The sequence below is a fragment of the Poecile atricapillus genome, chromosome 3, assembly GCF_030490865.1.
Source record: "Poecile atricapillus isolate bPoeAtr1 chromosome 3, bPoeAtr1.hap1, whole genome shotgun sequence".
Taxonomy (NCBI): domain Eukaryota; kingdom Metazoa; phylum Chordata; class Aves; order Passeriformes; family Paridae; genus Poecile; species Poecile atricapillus.
The window spans coordinates 10,426,744-10,446,409 of NC_081251.1; the positions used below are offsets into that span (position 1 = coordinate 10,426,744).

General features: G+C 44.4%; 1 protein-coding gene across 6 annotated transcripts; it reads right to left on the reverse strand.

Annotated features, from left to right (window-relative positions):
• Positions 1–1,448: 1,448 nt before the first annotated feature.
• LOC131578256 (uncharacterized) lies at positions 1,449–18,621 on the reverse strand. 6 transcript variants are annotated; one of them, XM_058836826.1, is made up of 24 exons: positions 18,302–18,621; positions 18,131–18,201; positions 17,972–18,030; positions 17,751–17,843; positions 15,974–16,101; positions 14,451–14,597; positions 13,248–13,319; positions 11,737–11,904; positions 11,552–11,648; positions 10,509–10,726; positions 9,387–9,540; positions 8,349–8,557; positions 7,041–7,158; positions 5,991–6,196; positions 5,257–5,374; positions 5,009–5,175; positions 4,784–4,884; positions 4,555–4,685; positions 4,389–4,439; positions 4,112–4,295; positions 3,906–4,029; positions 2,707–2,803; positions 2,424–2,525; positions 1,449–1,910 (listed from the first exon to the last, which is right to left on the reverse strand). In XM_058836826.1, exons 1-23 carry the CDS (start codon positions 18,593–18,595, stop codon positions 2,443–2,445), a joined length of 3,090 nt encoding a protein of 1,029 aa, XP_058692809.1. In that variant the 5' UTR covers positions 18,596–18,621; the 3' UTR covers positions 1,449–1,910; positions 2,424–2,442. The 6 variants fall into 6 exon arrangements, with proteins under 6 accessions (XP_058692809.1, XP_058692812.1, XP_058692810.1 ...); XM_058836829.1 differs by having other exon boundaries at positions 1,473–1,910; positions 17,972–18,050; positions 18,302–18,618; XM_058836827.1 differs by having other exon boundaries at positions 1,473–1,910; positions 17,972–18,050; positions 18,272–18,618.
• Positions 18,622–19,666: the final 1,045 nt, after the last annotated feature.

A 19,666-nucleotide genomic window follows, 5' to 3' on the forward strand; every position in this document is an offset into this window, starting at 1 on the left:
ATCCAAGGAGCCATTTAAGCCTATAGGCCTGAAAACTGCAATCTAGGACAGGAGTTAGGTGCTGAAATTCCATCTGTAACACCTGAGAGATAGGAATAATCCCACGAGAATGTAGGTGCAGAGCAGTACACTTGTGCAATCGTGTGGCTGAATCATACCTTGGGACAGACACCCTCAAAGGTAAACAGAGAATGCCTAACCCTGACACACTGTGAGATTCTGTGTGAAATTCATCTTCTACACCATGAACAGCAACCAAAGTATGGGAAAGAGACAAAGGATGTGGAAGTGCTCTGGCTTGTCTGGGAAGGGGGAAACCTGAAATCCCAGTTGAAATGGGAATGCAAGTCTGTCTCCCCTTTTCCATCTCCCTTCCAATGTATGTGGAAAAGTCTCCTCCTCTGCCAGGGGGTGCGTGAAGGGTATGGAATGCTGCTGGACCCCTTCCTGCTTTTCCATGGCAAAAGGGGAGGATCTGGGATATCCCACTTACTGCAAACTAGTTTATCTGAATATACAGTGCAAGGCTGCAAAACAAGTGAACCTTGGTGACACCACACCAAACCTGATGCTCACCTGTGTGACCAGAGAGTGCTGACAAGAGCTAGAATTTAGTCATTATTTTTTTCCCTTCATCCCAGTCTACAAATTTCTGCTTTTCAGATTAACAGAAAGCTAACCTAAACTTATGAGTTTGGTGGTGTTGTTAAAAGCAGGGAGTGTGCTCTCCTGGCAAACTGCTGGGCTCTGCAGTGTGGGCTGTGGACAGCAGAGTGCACTGCTCATGCAGCAGAGGAAGGCAGCACCCAGACACTGCTGGGGGGTCCTGGGGTCCCAGCACTCTCCCATTCATTTTTATAGCACTTACTCCTTCAGCAGATACAGCTTTAAGGGGGCATTATCCAGCAGTCACCTCAGGCAGGACTGCAGCTCTTGGGAAGCGGGCCAAGTGTGTGCACTGACCAGCCAGCCTGGGAAGGCAGGGGCTGAGGAGCTGGGAAACCCTCTGGAGGCTGCACACGAGTGTGCTGTCAGCACGAGTGTGCCATCTGCCCCCTCTGCACTGCTGTTGAACATCTACATGTGCTGCAGCCACACCTGCAGCTACACTGTAGGCACATCCTGAGAGTGATTACAGGTGGTTGTGTGTCAGGTTTGATCTCTAAAAAATACTAAGAATTAAAAAAAAAAAAAAAAGCTTCTAGTGTGCACAGAAACAAAAAATACCAGGTGTCATTTTTGCTCATACTACAGTGTCCATCTGCTCACGTTTTGTAGAGTTAGCCTTTTCCATGCAGAGGCAGGTGAGAGGAAAATGAGGAGCTAACAAGTTTCCAAGAATGTCAGGTTGATGTAATGACATAGACAAAACTGTGTTAGTGGGAAGAAGTGTGTGCCCTAGTGTTTCATGCGGGAGGGGCACTGGCAGCAATTGCTTGGCTCTTTGAAGCCAGTCTTGGTACAGCAGATGGTTGCTGTTGCACATTAGCAAGGAGATGTTCTGTGCTTACATTGCTCTGGTGTATTTTTATTTGACTTCAGATTTGCACTTTGTATTCAGATGGGAGGATTGGCAGTCACTTTATGAAGTATTACAAGAAGCAGCATAATCAGGGCTGGACTAATTTTAGTGATCTGCAAATCCATATTTGAGCAGCTGGAAGAAACACAAAGTGTTATCTTGAAGTTTTGGGTCATTTTCTGGTAAATTTTCTTCTGTAGCCTCTTCAAAAAGGCAACAGGTTGCAAGATTTACTGATCCTGTTAGCAGACTCAAGAAGTTTCCAGTGCTGTCCCACCATTTGGTATTTAAACTTCATGCAAATAGTTCTGGTGGTTCCTGGAAGAAGTAGCTCCTGTGTCCAGTGGCACCATTTGGAAAGTAGCCAGCACAGCAGAGCCTTCAGGTGCTGTTGGAGACACACACAGAGGCTGAAGTGAGGAGTGATGCTGGAGCAGACAGCTCAGCAGCTCTGGTTGTTCAAGGGTGGATGAAGCTATAGGAGAAACCCTACTCTTTGGAGGATTTGAACCATTCAAAAACATTTGGAATATGGCAGTGTGCCTTAGAGCCTTAGTGTTTGTTTCTAAAATTTTGGATCTGTTTTCTCTCAGACTGGGGGCAGTCCTATTGAAAACCTGTTGAAATAATACCTGGCTCCAAATCTGCCTGCCATGGCCCAACTCCAGCATGCCCTGCATCTGCTCCAGAGCCACGGCACCTGTGTTTGGCTTGGCTGGGAGATCTCCTTCTTCCCTCTCTTATGTGCTCAAGCTGAGACCATGGGACTGCAAACCATGTCCTTTCCCTTTTCTTGTCCCAGAACTTTTATTTTTCAGGTCCTCAAGGACAGACTCTGCATCACCTGTGTCACAAAGCATGGCGACCTCTCAGGGTGAATACAGAGGCCTGGCGTTCTTACCAAATCCAGTTTACATGTGTCATCTTGGATCTGGAGCAACAATCCATACTGGTCCAGCAAGTACATAGCCCTGGAGACTGTCAGAAGGGTGACCTGGAGAGCCTGAGAACGATACACAGTGTGTTTGTGTAGTTTTTAAAGAATACATACATGCTGCACTAAGGGTGACATCAGTGTTCACAGTCCATGCTCAAGGCATTTCAGATGTCAGAGCTCCTAAATCTCTGAGAAACATCGGGTCAGGCTTGCATTGCAATGGTTCTTTTTCTCCTCCACAACCTACCCTTCATCTCCCTGCTTGAGCTGCACTGTCCTCTGCAGGTGCTACCAGGCTGTGTGTTGGTAGGAGAGCATGCTGCCACCAAGCAGTGCACATACACCTGAGAAGAAGAAAAAGTGCCACTTGATCCATACCAAATCCCGCTTTGCAGAACATTGTTTTGTCTTTGCCTTTTGCAGAAACTACATGTGATTTAGACTTAGGCTTCTCTGAACATGAAGGTTCCATGTGGTACCTTCTAGCTGAACCTGCCTTGAAATTTAAAGTTGGTGTCAAGGAAGTCCTCAGGCAGTTTGGTAACTGAGAGGCCGAGACAGGAGATGTTAAAACTGCACATGCTGCAGTGTATCAAAGCTAGACAGAAACTCAATCTGGTGCCTGCTGCAGCTGCACACTTAGGAAGCAGCACAAGCCAGAACTGCATCATGTTCATTTCTAGCAAGTTCAAGAGTTGAGGGGGCTATGAAAGGCTGAGTAAATAATGATGCAGTTATTGAGCTGCCCAGGCAGGGTGAACACACCACGGCTGCTGTCAGTACGTCAGGACAGGCAGTTCACTCAGCTGGGTGCACAAAGAGCAAAGTACCCCCAGCTGACTCTCCTGGGTTTTATTTTGCTCTCCTTAGTCCTTAGAAGAGAACAGGATCTCAAACTATAGGACCAAACCCATATGCCTCTGCTTCACTGCCCCTTGGGCTGACACCTGAGGACATGGATGACTGGCTAGGACAGATGGGAGACAGCAGAGATGAACTTCATGTGCATATTGGGATATAAAAGCTGATTTTTCTGCTCTAGACATTTTGAGCTGAAGTGATATAAATCTGATCCTACACAAAGCCAGAACCACCATATAAAAATCATATTTACATACCAAATTCTTTTATTTACTCCAGCCAGTCCGTTCTCAAGTCAGCTAGGTGGCAGAGGAGATTTAAGAAGAGAACTGAATTAAAGCTGCACACCAGTCAGGGTGGTTGAGTTGAATGCTGGCTAGAGTTTAAGTCTGTGAGCTGCCTAAGTCTATTTCTCAAAGGAGAGTTGTAGAATAACTCAGGATAGAGGGGACCCATATGGATCTTCAAGTCCAACTTCCTGCTCCTTGCAGGACTACCTCCAACTAAACCACAGGACTAAGAGCATCATCCAGACTTCCAGGATAGGGTCCATGAGTGGGAGGTGAGCCTTTCACTCGATCCTACCTGCTCCAGGTGCTGTGCCAGGGTCCTTACTGCCAGCCTTTTGAAGTGAGAGGGGTGTCTCACCCTGGGGCTCACAGGTACTGGGCAGAACTCTGCAGAAAACTCACTGCCATTAATTTCACACCTATTTGAGAGGAAAGATCATCAGATCTAAGCAGAAATTAGGACATTGCTGATGAATTCATTGGACATTTAATACCACTTGCCCATCCACAGTGATGTTCCATCTTGGGGTGTAGTTGAAGTCTGGAGATCTGGCTACCCAGCAGTTTTCCAGATATAACTCCACTTTGGGGCTCTTGTCTTTCAGTTCTACCTCAAGAAACACTGGCTCCATGGGTTGTTTGAGTATTGCCGTGCTGGGCCCATAGAACTCCATGAAGGATTCATCTCAAGAAAATGACAGGGGAGTTGGTTGTTATTTTATATTATTTGAACTAAAACATACTTGGAGATTCTCTGCTTCCATGGGAGAAGATTTACCTTTGGACACTCTTGAAACTACATTCAGAGCTTGTCTTACCCTTCTGTAAGCTGCAGAGAAAGAAATGTTAGAGCGGCTCTTTAGTTGAAAGTAAGGCCTGTCTTAACAAGGGAACTTAGGACTGAAAGAGTCAGAGAGGTTTAAAAATGGAAGGGAATTGCACACCTGCAGAGGAGGAGATGGAAGAATGTGGAATCATCGTCCCGGAGCCAAAGGGAGGGGATGTGGCCGGTTCACTGGAGAAGGCACCGAGCACCAGGGTCTCTTTTGCTTGGTAGTAGCACAAGATTGTTAGTCTAGAATAGAAGAAACAGCAATTTTTGTGTTTACATCTATTTTTGTACATCCAGCAGCTGTACAAAAGTGGGCAGTGTCAGTGAGCAGCTGCTCCTACCTGTAGTCTGGATCTCTTGTGATTGTTGGTATGCTCTGTCCTGGAAGAGTCTCCTTCTCATAAGAGATTTCATTCTCATAAATAATGTGGTCACCTTCAAACTGTGCATATGGGAGGCTCATTATAAATTGACTCTTCTCAGGAGCTGGAGCAGGGGATCAAAAGACAAAATGCAGAAGAGGCAGAGACTTCCAGCAGGTGTTTCTGCTCTGGCCATGGACTTACCCTTACTGAAGTGCCACAGGTAGTGACATGGAACTTGAAGAAGGCATGAGCTTCATTATACTCTCTAGGTTTGCAGGAGCTGTCCCTTAGCTTGGTTTTACTCATGTCAATGGCAGGAACTGTCTTCATTTGGGCAGATACCATTATGGTACCATCTGGGTGGCATACTGAGAAAGTCAGAGAGTTGGTTATGAGCTCAAGAAAGAATCACACATATTTTTTATTGATTGATCAGTTGCATAACTTACTTATAAATGCTGAAGTATTAAAGCTGCAGCTAATGGAGAACATCTGTAAGGTCTCCATAGTTCTCACCTTCCTTAGGGCAACATCAAACCTTGCTTTAATTTTCTGAAAGGACACTTCCTGCAGAGGAGGAGATGGAAGAGCTCTCTTGTTATAGTACATCATCCACATGTGCAAAGTTCTGCTCCTTAGCTTGTGTCACTCGAATTCTAACAAGTCACAAGAGTTAAGTCAGTGTGAAGACTTGAGCCTGAAGCTGCTTAGGCACAGAAGTACAAGTTTTCTTGTATGAATTTATCAGTCACTGTCATGGAGATAAATCTGGGCTGATTATTGTAGAATAATTCAAATTATTAGAGCATCAATTTTCCCCTGCCATGTCTTAACATTTCTACAAAAAGTTCCTATAAAAGAGCTTCTTTCATAAAAGCTGTATTGAAATATTGTTTCTGGCTCAGAGCAGATGGGACATTTTGCCTCATCTTACTAAAAACACTGAGGAGTTTGTTTTTGAAGACTTGGTGCATATCTTTTAGAGACAAGTGGGGACCATAGATTGCATAATACCAGAAGGGTCCAGGCCTGATGCCTCTTACTCTACTTGCTGTGGCTCAGAGTCCTTCCCTCTGGAGGTTTTCCAATATGTGTAACAGCATGGCAGACTGTGACAGTAGGACTCTGTGAGAGCAAACAGTCCTATGTGCTATAAAAAGGCATTGCTGAACAGCTCCTGTACCTGGTAGATGAGTCCCCCAGCAAACAGAGGTATTTGCAAGATTAGGTGTGTGGAGTTGGTAGCTGCAAGGTACCCATTGGTGAGGGCAAGGTGCCGATTCAGGAGCTTGTTACCAAGGTACAGGTCCCAGTAGTGGTGCAAGCCAAAAGTGGGCAGGGTTAGATACAGGTTTTCTTCATCACAGGAACCAACTGCTTCTGGTACTTCTGTGGGAAGAAGGTGGGATGAAGAGTAAGAATGAAGGAAGGTTTGAGTGGTGAGGTTTGGCCCAGGCAGGGATTTCTGTCACAGGTAAGAAGCCCCAGCAGCCTGTTGTGTGCATGCTGGCATTGCCTGCAGGGCTTGGCTGGGTTGTAGTGGGTGTACCAGTGCACATCTGGTGGGATGGGATGTCCTGCTTCAGCCAGCTTGCTTCCAGGACTATTCCCTGTTTCACTAAGGCAAGCTGAGCTATGTATGTAAATACATTTTTTGATCAGCCTTCTTTGAAGCAGGATCTGTTTCAAAGATAAAATAGGACAGTGAGGAGACTGTCATCTTTGTGGCATGCAAAAATCTAATAAGTTTAAGAAAATATCAAACAGACCTCCCAGCTGTTTCAGTAACCTGCTAAGTACAGTTCTTAGTGGATGATTTCTCCTTCCAGAAATGCTGTCTCTGGAGATTACAGCAATTTTTTTGAGTTAGTTAAGTTCTGTCCTGGATGTGGAGGCAGAATTGTATTTGAGGACAAACTAAAACTTGTAGCAATGTCTGAAAGTTTTGCCAGTAGATGTATGTTCATGTTCTGAGGCATCTTGTTCACTAAGTTTGCAAGCCAACTTCTACACACTTGTTTTATTGCTCTCAGTGTCTCGAGGGCAGACTGTCTTGCCAGTATGCAGAAGAGCTGCCATCAGTGGAGCAGCAACTTGGCTGTTACCAACAATGAGCTATTGAGGGGTGGGGTTTTCCCCAAAGCTCTCACCCTCACTCTGATGCTCTCACTGAATTCAATGACAGCCATGCTGTTGATGCAAACAAACCAGTTGATGTCAGGGGAAAACTTACCAATATCAGCAAGCACACACTCCACCTCTGCTGAATGATGGTAGAGTGTCATCTCCAGACCCACGCTAAGGGTGTAGTTGACCAGGAGGGTGTATTTTGTTTCATTTCTATTCACATACTGAAAGAGAGAGAAGTGTAGGGCTGCAGCAGCTTTCACAATAGGCAGGCATGTATATTCTGAAAAACACTAAATAATTATTCCAACACCCTCCCCTGCCCTGCAAATAGCTCAGACTCCAAAAGCATCGCTTTAGCTGGCCTAAAGCTATTCAGAAATCTGGCCTGGATTCAACAGCTCTTTCAGCCAAACATAAATGTGGAGAATGTTGTGCCTTTTCAGAAAATGAAGACAGAAATGAACGCAGTGATGGTTCCTCTGTAGCCCAATGGTGGGATCACAGAGGGGGATCCAGGTCCAAATCCTTGTTCCTCTTTACTGAGAATGTGGGCTAAACCAAGGAGAGTAAGTAATCGGTTGAATAGAAGGTGTGAGGAGATGCTGTGAGAGATCCCTCTCAATATCCTCTTCTCCTTCACTGAAAATGTTTACAAAGTAAAACCTGGTGTTCAACCTGAAAGAAATACTTCTGGATTTTTTTTTCTTGCTTTGATCCTTAATGCAATTTGACTGTGGTTTGACTGCAGCCTGAAAACTATTTGCACAAATCCTGTGCATTCACAATGTTGTTTCTTGTAACAGCACCACAGCTCAGCATGGTTTGGTTGAAAGAGTGGTAGAGGACTTGCAGTTATGCATCCTTCCACTGAAATGAGAGGCTCAAATCCCTCTGTGAATATATAGCCTTTACAAATATTTTGATTACAAACTGTCTGAAGCTTAAGTAAATTACATTTAGAGTACCCTGAGCCTGCCCGTAGCATGCTCGCACGGGGCATGGCCTGTGCCAGCAGTCGAACAGTGGGCTCAGGAGTTACTGGATTTTTGTTTGCCAGCATTGCAATTTATTTATTTTTCCAAGACACTCCTGTTTTAGAAGGCAGTGTCTAATACAGACTTGACAAACCTCTTCCTGTCGGGTGTGCACTTGGGCATTAGCCATGCTGACAGGCACTAGAGGAGGTAACATTCCATTCCATCTAATTATACTTGATACTGATCTCCTAGAGATCTGTGGAGATCAAGGTGGGGACATAAAAGCTTCTAATCTTAACTCAGATTATCCCAGACTCGTTGACACCTCTGTGATCAAGGAACTGTTGTTGGTTAATAAAAGCTGGACCATATCCCCAGGAGGGACTGTCCCACCTCCTCCACTCTGCTGCTGAAGTGAACTGCGTGTATCCTACCTCTTTCAGAACATGTGGATCATCAAAAGAGACTTCCAGGATAAATGCTTTTGTTCCATTAGAAAAGGGAGTTTCATAAATCTTGAAGCTGTGGTGCTGTGCTTCCCTCAGGGAAAATGGCATATTTCCTACTGTGATTGCCACCAGAGAGACATCGGGAAGAAAGTGTCCAAATGCAACATTAAATAGCCGTTCTTCTGGCATGGTATCTGCAGGGAGAGAACATCAAATTACTGCTGATGTGGATCAAATAACCAAGACGGTTGGGGTGGCCTCCCATTCAAATTCCAGGAAACTTAGCCAACAGCCATCTCTTTAATGGCTCTGATTAATGAGTGTTTGTGTTCTAGTCAGATCTGAAATACTCTGAGTACATGAGAATTGCTTCAAGCTGCAGAGGATTAACAACAAATATATAGAACTTTATAGAAAGTGGGTTCAGTGACTTTCTAGAGGTGCATTATGATGTGCAATACATTTGAAGAAATCTAGAATCTCGTTCAGCCACATAAAATTTGAAAAATTTATCATAATGTATGGTAAGAGGCTCCTTTTTCTTTCTATATCAATTATCCAGACAACTCCAAGTATGTTTAGTGCCTTAATGCTCTGGGAATTAAAATTTAAAAACCATGACTACAGCACTGGGTGGCACAATGATTTCAGTATATTCCCAAGGTATCAGATGCAGGCAGTTTGGGGGAGAAAATACCACGGATGAATGCTGTCCTCTTCTTCCCAGTGTGATAACTGCACATCACAACATCTTTATTCCAGTGCTCACAGGAAAAATCCAGGTATTAACATGAAAGGAATGTTTACATTTTTATCATCAACTTATAAGTTAAGGCTAAAAGGTTTTTGTTGGGGTTTTTTGTTTGTTCATTTGAATATAATACTTGAGTGTTGACTTTTCCTAAAAAACTTTAAGTGGGAGTTGAGAATATTCTGGTGAATGTAGATTTGTAGCACAGGCCAGGTGGAGCAATGTACAGCACAACAAAAGATTGGTAAGAGTCAATGAGAGGAATGACTTACTGTTGATAACAGTTGGTATTTGTGGCATGAAAGGTGTGGTGATGGATTTGATGACTGTATACTTCGTTGTTTGCCAACCTGCATCCGTCCACGTGTGCTCCAGAAACAGGTCAATGCAGTAAATGACTCCATATACACCGCCAGATATGGAGCTCTAGGAGGTAAAATGTGTGGTTAAGTCTTAATTCTCAGTAGCTTAATAAAGAGATAACTGAATTTAGTTTAAATTCTTAAGCTAGGAAGAGCAGATGGTATTCTAGTACAGCTTGGAACGGATTTTGCTAGTGGATTTTGCTTGTTTTTTTGGTAGCTTGGTCCATTTGTCTGGTCCAGGTGTGGCTCAGATACTGCAAAGATCCTTAGTAAGGAAGTATCAGGTTTTCAGGGGTGTCCTCATTAAGTTTAGCGCGTCACCACTTTTTTTTTTTTTTTTTTTTTTTATCATCCCTGGATTACCAGACACGTTTCTTTTTCTGTCTGTTACACAAATAGGGATCTCCTGAAGGGGATAAGCCAAATTCACACCATTGTCATCTTGCAGGAATATTGCCAGCTCCTTTCTAGGTGTTGAAAGTTGGATGGACTTTGGAGCAACCTGATCTAGTGAAAGATGTTTCTGCCCATGGCAGAGGAGTCTGGAGGATATTGTCTTTAAAGGTGCCTTCCAACCCAAACTATTCTTTTCTACTGAACATTCCTTTTGGCATTGCTTCTGTATCTGTAAATTATATCTTGATAAGGAATAAACTGTGTTCAAAACAGGTGGCTGCACCCTGAAAACATGAAGAGAACCTGTCCCTTGCTAAATCATGCTGTCTTGGAAATTGTCAGGGAAATTACTCACTGAGCCAGGCCAGAAGTTTACCAGGACTAGTTTCATTATTGAACAACAAAGACAATTTATTCCAGTGTCAGCCTCTTGCTTCTACCATGTTTTGTCATTATAAATTCCTAGTTTCTGAGTAAGTGCTTTCAAAACACAGAGAAGAAACACACAGTTCTTCAAATATTGCATCTACAAATTTTAAGCAGCAATCAATTAGTACTTGAAATTACCATGATTTGGAAACATCTGTAGTACAGACTCTCAAATGTATTTGTGTGTGACTGGTTTGTACTAACCTCTAGCTTGCCTCCCTCTGCTCCAATTGGGATGGTTATTCTGATGTGTGTCTCGTTGTACTCCAGTAAGAAGTTCATCTCTGCTGGATTCACTATGACTTGATCACCCACTCCCATTACAATGCTTTTAGACAGAAAAGTGGATTCCTGGACCACTAGTGTGGGGATAACTCTTGGCACAGTCCATGTTAGTGTAGTATCGGTGAAGCTGATGCCATCTGTGGAGTTAGATAGACAGGGAAATTGGAGCTATCACTCAGTCCTGTCTCTGCCTTTTCCTGATTCCATTTCACCAGGATATCTCTGCAGCTTTCACTGATGCAACACCTTGTAGGATATTAGCCAAATGATGGCTATTTTGTCACAGAGACCCTGGCACTCGAAGCAGACCTGAATCACCAGTTTCAGGTGAATCATTAATTAATTGATTCAGAAGAACTGGCAGTTCTGCTCCCAGCTACCTGCTCTGTTGTCCCAGGGCTTACTGGCAGAAGGAAGAGGGCACAGAGTAACCTGTTTGGACCTTCTTGAAATATTGGCTACAAGGTCTCTACAACTTAAAACCTTTTGCTTCCTCATCACTTGTTCACATTAATGCTCTTCTGTGAGAGCCAGGTGCAGCCACCACTTCTCTGCAAAAAGCCAGGCTAGTCCTGCCTCTCCAGAGAAAAGGATGATGTGAGTTTCAAAGATGCAGAGCTCTCTGCCTTGCATGGAATTGTATGAAAAAGAAGAGCCAAGGCTGTGGGATTAGTCCAGGGGAGGTTCCCTGGCTCTTCTCTAGCAGTTTTGCTTGTTTCCAGCTCTCTGCATCTGATGTGGGGATTTCAGAAACCAGAGACAAAGTGTGATACTGCACGGGGAACACAAGTAATGTAGTGTCACAGCAGGGCCTGTTTTCCTGTGACTAAAGCCACAGACTCTTAGCTCATGTTGTTCTGAGGGAAGCTTGTAAACCTCTTCTCTAAGGGAGAATGGGAAGACTGTGTTTTCTGCTACCTCCTTTGGTGGTTGTTTTTAGTGAAGAAGGAAGAGATCCTTACCAACAGGACAGGAGGCAGTCGTGTCAATGAGCAAAAGCAGCCACCGCTGCCTGTACATGGAAGTGGAAGTGATCATGTTCATAGTTACACCACTGACCTGTTTGAGCCCAGAAAAAGAGAGCTGATGTTCTGGAGAGGCAGTGGGAACAGCAGAGCTTTGTGTCTGGCTGGGGTCAACAACTCACCACGCTGACATCAGACTCATTGCTGTGGTAGGGCGCTCGCAGGTACACTCGGGACAGGGTGTTATTGAAGCTGTAGCCCAGTTTTACTGCATCACTTACTGTTATTCTCTTTCTCCCTGATGGAGAAACAAACATCAGTTGCCATTGCTGGTATGCAACATTTTGAGTCTGCAAGAGAGAGATGAGCTACATCAGTTCTATGTCTCCCAAAGTCTCTTAAAAAACTATGATGTTGCAATGTCTATTTTCCTATTAGTAGTGGGAGTAACTGGAATGATAGTATTAGTTCATCTCAGGCAAGAAATACCCTTGAGATATATATATCTGTAGTGTAAAGATAAGGAATTCTAGAGCTCTTTAAGGCATCTTTAGAGATTGTCTTCTAGCAGCCCTGGAAGAAACACAGACAGATGTCCTTGAACAAATCCACTGTGGACAAAATACCCATGCTGTTAAGAACCTGATTATCTCCATGTCTGCTGTTTGCTGGAACAGTCCAGAGGTCAAATGACAGACTGCCTCTTATTGTGTGTAGCTATACTGTGTCAAAGATAAGAAGAGAGCAATGCCTGTAAGTGGCCTAGAACAGAGTCCCCTGCTGTGATGGCCATACAGTCAAAAGGAAAATGGGCATCGAGAGCAAGTAAGACATGAGAAATGTGGGACAAGCATATATATTTGACAGAATCACAGAATGGTTGTGGTTGGAAGGAACCACTGGAGACCATCTAGTCCAACCTCTCTGCTTGAGCAGGGTCCCCATGAGTGTGGTACTCAGGATTGTGTCCAGGCAGCTTTTGAATTTCTCCAGATGAGTCTCCACACCTTCTCTGGGCAATCTGTTCCATTCTTCCTCACGTACAGGTGGAACTTCTAGTGGATCAGTTTCTGTCTTCTCTCTTGTCCTACTGCTGGGCACCACTGAGGAGAACCTGGCTCCATTCTCTTGACACCCTTCCTTCAGATACTTGTGTACATTGCTAAGATCCTCTCCTAGTCTTCCCCAGACTAAACAGGCCCAACTCCCTCAGCTTTTCCTTGTAAGAGAGATGTTCTTGTCATCATTTCCCACTCATTCTTTCCAGCCTCAAATATTTTTCATTTCAGTGACTCCTGAGCTATCTGTACCTTCTTTGTATTTTGTATGCCTTATTGGATTTCTCTTCAGTCAACTTTTCCAGACTATCTGTGGGATCAAGTAAGCTTTTAGCAGCCACAACATCTTTTGGTGATGAGTTTGACAGTTTCACTACCCATTGTGTGAAGAACTACCTACCTTTGTTTGTCTTGAACTCAATTTTCACTAATGGAACAAGCATATGACTGTTCTCCCACCTAAATGTCTTTTTGCAGTCTAGAGGTCTAAAAATACTTGAGAGGTTTTCAGTACTTGATGGCAAATTTGTCATCTCCCTTTTCTTGTCAGAGATGGAGCAATGCCCCAAGAATGACTCATAAAAGTAGAGAGAAGAGGCAGGCTAGGAGCTGTTAGGAAAGGCTCCCCTTCATACCTCTGGCAGTGCTGACATCCATGCTACGGTGTAGTCATTTGAAACTGCTGGGACATCAGTCTTCACTGACACCTGGGGACACAGGAGATTCTTTGGGAGCAATGGGAGCAAACAAATCCTCAGTATTATTGCAGACAAGGGGAGCAGTGTCTATCAGGATTTAACAGTTTGTATTCACTAGAGGTAATTAAAGTGTTTCTGTGGAGGTTCTTGATGTCAGTAATTTTAGTTAAAGTTAGTTAAAAAGTTAAAGTTAGTTAGAAAGTTAAAACCATGGCATTTATAGTGGTGGGAATATCTTGTGTATAACCAGGTAAACCTAAAGTCCTGCTTCATATCTGGTAAGCTGTAAACTAGATTAAGCTCTGGAGACCTTCAGGGACATCTGGGTCTCTCCACTGGAGGTGTAGGAAAGCAGGTTATTGGCATCAACAGGACTGGTTCTGTCTTCCCAAGCAGGCTGAACACCTAAAATGAAGGATGCCCAGTACCTAAGGTAGGTGCTGTGGTGTAAATCTTGCCCACATGTGCTGCAGAGTGAGGCAAGGAAAGGGGACAGTCTGAAGACATCTGTACCATGGTTTAATTGTGTTGCAACACTCAGAAGTGACTGCACAGCCTTGAGTTCTAATAGGAGAGGTATGCTTTCTTTTTCTTGCCTGTTGCAGGAATGCACAGAAAGCAATGAAATTTGGTTTGTTCGCTGCCTTGTTTCTACACTGGCAGGAGGCTGAGCAGCCCCACTGCACCACCTGGCAGGAGGCAGCTCCTGTCTCACAGTCTTGTCCTGTGAGTTTTCTGATTCAGCAGAGATGCAGCTCTGCAGACTCTAGGTTTTAGTATTTCAGATATGAGGATGACATTCTCACAGATGCTGCAGCACTTTATGACCTAAAGGGACTCTCACAAGTTTAAGAGCTTGGCCTTAAGCCTCTCTGTTGATTTGCTTGCAGAGGCTTGCCTTATTTAATCTGTACAGTTAACTGAGTTTCACTGCAAATAAAATTCAAAATTCACAAAATATCTGTGGCATGTAAATGTGTTACTAATCAGATCTACAGTTACACACTCTGCTAAATATCAGCAGGTTGCTATTATGCCTGGTACATGGGGTACAATCAACTTCTGACAGGAATTTGTGGAGGTTGCTGTGCCTGGCAGGGAGCTTGGATGCAGCCTCGCCTTCAGTGGGAAGGTTTTTACCTCCATGTAGTTCTCTTCGCACACAATTTCTCTTGAAGCCCAGGATGCATAGGAGCAGTACATAGGGTAGGTGTAGGTGACAGCTGCCCTCATGCTTGAAAATGAGGAGACCTTGATGTTCACAGTCAGTGAAAACAGCTCATCTGCCTGGGAAGAAAAAGTGGCAATTCAGCAGGTGGTGCGGAAGGTTCCAGGAGTGGCTGCATGGGACCATGTTCTGAGCGTTTTCTGTTTCTGAGTGTTCTGTTTCTGAGTGTTTTATAATGATGAGAACAGGTTGAGAACTGCAGTGACAGCTCCTACAGCATACCACCCTGTCTGAAATGGTTTGTGTGCAGGATTTTACTGAGCCGGGTTCATTGTCTCAGCACTCACAGCCTTTGCCTCAGACCCCATCTCAGCACTGCTCTTGCCACACTATAAAGGAGAAGCTGGTCAAGGGCAGATCTGACCTGCCTTACTGTGGGGTTCATGTTTCTCCTCTTTGTGACTCTTTGTGTGTCTCCACATGGAAAGAAAGTACTGGAACTTTTGTTTTGATTTAAGTAGTTCACATCTAATCTACAAATGCTGTTTAGTATTTAACACTAGACTGAGTCCAGTGAAAAACTCCTTTTCTTCAGCTCCCCAGGAGCCACACACAAAGCCATGGACTGTCCTTCTATCTGACATAGATGTGTATTTTTCTACAGAAGAAGGCAAAACCTTTACAGAGAAATTTCCAGCCTGGAAATCTAGGTCATTGCACAGCACACTGTACTGCCCCGTTCTTGTTAGCTAACCTCTGCCTATAAAGTTTTACCATATTTTTTCTGTGGGGCTTCCAGGACCAACCAGACTAAACATGGACAAGCAATGAAGTTTCTACTTTGATTTGTTCTGGTTTTGGGTACATTTCATCTCAACTAACATTTAGAAATTAGAAATCCAGGCTACACTTTTACACATATTTTTGGAAGGGGTGAATCACCTTCTGGAGATGCCTGCTTCTCTCCATTGACTATTGTGGAAGAGTAAACAACTAGTTTAGACTAGACATTATCTTTTAGATGGCTAAAGTTACGTGAGGCAGATCTGGGTCTAATAGACATGTGTGATCTACGTTCCTAGGCATGTGTTAACAGGCACATTACCACACAAATTAAGCCAGGAAATGATCTGCCAGAATCACACTGCAAACATTGCTTTTTCAAGCAGATGCCTACTTCTTTCCAGAGAGGCTTTCAAGAAACTCTCTGGCAAATCAGCAGCTACAAGGATATGCTTGAGAACTGGCAGATACTCAGCAGCATTAGGATGAGTGTCATTCCATGGAGAGAGGAAATCCCATGTCAGTCACACTGAACAAACCTCACAGCAGAGAGCCATTGCCTGTTCATTCCTACACCACACTCCCAACACTAGTTCCTTGAGTTCGGTATTCTCAAAATATTGCTGTTAGAATACCATGTACTATCTCAATCTTGTATTTTTGGAGAAGATGTATTGCCTGAGCTGCTTCCAAGCCCGTGTCTGGACCTTACCTCATTGGCCACATGGCAGCCGAGCACTGACGCGCGGAAGACGGGATTGCCCCAGACGTCTTCTGACAGGACATAGCCACAGCGAGATGCTAATTTCTCATCCAGCAGAACAGGGCCAGAATAAGGATCTACAGAAAAAGGGAAGGATATGTGGGACATGAAGCTCAAGACAAGTCCTGGGGCAGAGTGGGGTTGAGGCCTCCTCAGGCAGCTCTTCTCCACCTGGGTTGGGTGCTCTCCAGTGACATGTGTTGTTAAGGAGCTGGTGACACTGTGCTGGCATGTGTAGGAGTGCATGAGACAGTTTGGCATGACTCAAGCTCACACACATAATGTGCACTTCAATGCCTGTTTCCTTGCATCCAGAGACTTGTGCCATTGCCACTTTGAAGTGCTGCTATTATGGAGACTTTCTCTGAAGCATCACCTACATTTCTCCCTCCCCGATTTCGTTCTCTAGAAGAGAGTTATGGGCTATTAAGCCCCTCTGTTTCTAAAAATCATCAGGTTGGGATAATCTGCTGTTCACAAAAGATGTGGTCACAGACCTGCTTTGGGTGGGCACTTTTACATATTGATCAGTTTTCCTTCTTCTCTCTGCGTGCTGTGAAACCTATGGGGCAGCCAAGTAAGAGACATGACAGGGACTGCCTGTACTCAGCTCTTGATGATGATAGAATTAATAACATCATATTTTGTTAATTACCTGCCCTCTGATTAAGTAATTTTTTAGTCTTGGGTTAGACACAAGAATCTGTACAAATGAATAGGTTTTAACTGGCTGCCACTGCAATTTCTAGATTTGTCTGTCATGCCTATATATTGGACAGTTCTAGAACTGCTGTTTCAGTGGATGCATGTCTGCAGCCGGGATAGGCTCAGGAGATAAGTGGAATAATTTTGGAAGAAGGAGGAATGGCTTTTATGAGACCAACTGATAGAGCTGGAAGAAACAAACAGCAGTTTGTGCCTGAAGGCTGGTCTGTTTTTTCCAGCAGTATCAGTTACTCTCAGAAATGCTATCCCTTCTGCCCACACCCTTTCCCTACTTGATTTTTTCAGTTCTGCCTCCAAATCAAATGAAAAAAAAAAAACAAAAACGTAACCCAGAAAAAAGTGCACTGATCTCAAGAGAAATTAATTAGGTTTGGGGTGAAATCACATACTTTTTACAATGTGATGTGAATATTTGTTGGTTTACATTTTAGTTCTGAAGATTTTTGTTTTCCCTAGAAAACGGAACCCCTTTGTCCAATCTGAACTATTGTATTTAGATGTCATTGTGGTGTTAAATAAAAAGGAAATAAAAATACCCTCCAAAGTCCTTTAATTGGTGCAGCACTCACTCAGCCCGCACTGAAAGTGTGTTTTCTGGGTATTACCCAGCCTATACTGCTTTGCTATTATGCTGTTCAGGATATATCCAAGCTGCAATGTCACCTTTGTTTCCCTTGCTAGACACTTGTAAGGGCTCAGCAGAGGAAAGAATGAAAGCCAAATGTCAGTCCTTCCTCCTCAGACCATTCTTTCTCCTTCTCCAGCACTGTAGCTGCACAGGGAGGCTGTGGCTGTAGTTTCCAGCTTTACTCCTCTGTAGGGTAAGTGGCCAAATTGAGGTGGGAGAGGCTGGCTCAGGGTGAAAAGGATGTGCTGCAGGTTCCTTGGGGTGAGTTATCAATTATCAATAGATGGCAGCAGCATCCAGATCACAGACTCTGTGATCACTTAGGTGATTCCCTAGCCTTCATGTTATTCAGGGCTGCCACTTGTAACTCACCATAGATTTCCAGCTGGAAGAACTTTCCCTGGAGCAAGAGTTTATTCAGTTTCATCCAAAAAATTCTGGAGCGGCAGCTGCTCTCTGCAAAACCTAGTGGGAGCACATATAGAGCTGATGAGTCAGTAGGACTGGAGGGCAGAGAAGAGGCACATCGTGTTACGAGCAAAATAACTGAGTTCTCATCCTTCCCCACTCAGCTTTTATCATGTTTCACCAACCTGGGGGAGCCATCAGCCTCCCTTGTCCCAGCCAGAACAGTAAGAAAAACAGCCAGATCCTGCAGTATAAGCACATGAACTAATAACAGGGAGAACAGAGAGAAAAAAATGAAAGATCAAAATGGTAAATTAAGGAGGTGGAAACCAAAGTCTTGTTACCTGTGTAGCAAGTGACCCACAGCCTCCATCTGTCCCCAGAGACCTGTGCATGGGCAGCAAAGTCTTCCTCCCTGTGAAGTAAAGCAGAGCCAGGGGTGCAGATGGAACTTGGCCAGACCCAGAAGAAGGGGTACAAGTTACCTTTCACAGACTGTGCTGTCTTCTCCAAACCTTGTGTGTGGACCAGGAGAGGACAGTGGCTTCTGTTGTGGAAGGTCCTGGGTGGAATCCTGCAGTGCCCTCCAACGTTATCAGAGCTCGCTCCTGGCCAGGGGAGGCAGCTCCCTCTCTCTGGGAGGGCACAGCACCCTCCTGCCAGATATTTGCAAGGTCAGAGGCTGCTGCTGAGCCTAATTGTAATGAGTAGAGCAGAGGGTGCTCGGTCCCTTCCATCAACCCCTGGCAAGTAGTCTCATTCCTTACAAGCCAGTTGGGTAGCTCTAACTTCAGGTCTTTAGAGCACATGAAACATTTCCCCAGAGGTATTTTAATTTGGTCTACGCAGGAAATACATTTTTGTTTCTGTGAAATGTCCCAGTGACCCAGCCATGCCAGAGATAACAGCAGTACTTTGGCAGCTGCACGTTTTGCTTTTTTAGATCCAGCTAGGTTGCCCTTTGATTTGTTTGATTATCAGAGAGTGTTTTAGCGAAAACATCTTGTTTTCAGAAGTGCTGCAATATCTCTGTATCAGTCAGACCATGTGCAGGTCTGTAAATGGCCAAGCATTTTGCCTGGGAATATGTCATAATGGGAATTGTTTCTCTGGGGCTGCAAGTGACCCAGGAAAGAAAGGCTGAGAGGCCTGGAGTGCTAAAGATACAGCTTGTGTGGCATGGATGAGCCACAGCGGGGTGAGGAGTACAGGAGACTTAGGTTGACATTTTAACCATTTCACCTCAGGGCTCCTTTTTGTCCCCATTTTGGGCCATTGATCCGATGTTCTTACCTTACTTTAGTTCACAGGTATGAGCAGAGCTGTGCTGTAGAACAGATTGTTTCTGTAGCGCACTTCACACCACTGGGGGATGAACAAAAGCCAGTGGGCACATCCCCTCCCAGGACACACTGCAATCAGTGTGATTTCTTCCTCTCTCAGAGGACCTGTGCAGTAACAGCAGAACCCCCACCACAGCCCTGCCAAACACACTCACTTTGCACAGCAGGGAACAGTGGCACACATCTGTGTGAGTGCTCTGGAGTGGGCCCTGGGGCTCTAGCAATCTCCTAATTAATGTCCTTTAACCACAAGGCCCTTTCTCATTCTGTGGGAGCTGAAGTCCAGCTTCTGCCACAACTCCTTACGAGCCCACGCAAGACTCGCTGCATGATCCTGGCCCCCGTTAACTCTGCGTCCGAGTGACTCTTCATTGAATCCAGCTGGGGCTGGAATTCTGCTGGAAATGGCCGTACTCAGATACCACAGTGATGAGTGTGGTGTAACAATGAGATTTTGAATTTTGAGTGAAAACTTCAGTATATTTGGATAGCAAACAGTTCCAATTTTGATAAGCCACTTCCAAGAGACATGTAGCA

Bases quoted from the DNA above. Each gene is read 5' to 3' on its own strand.
- LOC131578256 (XM_058836826.1), bottom strand. From the start codon at position 18,595: ATGTGCTCTAAAGACCTGAAGTTAGAGCTACCCAACTGGCTTGTAAGG. The intron at 18,031-18,130 runs GTAACAAGACTT...CTTATACTGCAG, and splicing joins GTGGGTCACTTGCTACACAG to GATCTGGCTGTTTTTCTTAC. The intron at 5,375-5,990 runs GTACAGGAGCTG...CCTCCTCTGCAG, and splicing joins CTGGGGGACTCATCTACCAG to GAAGTGTCCTTTCAGAAAAT.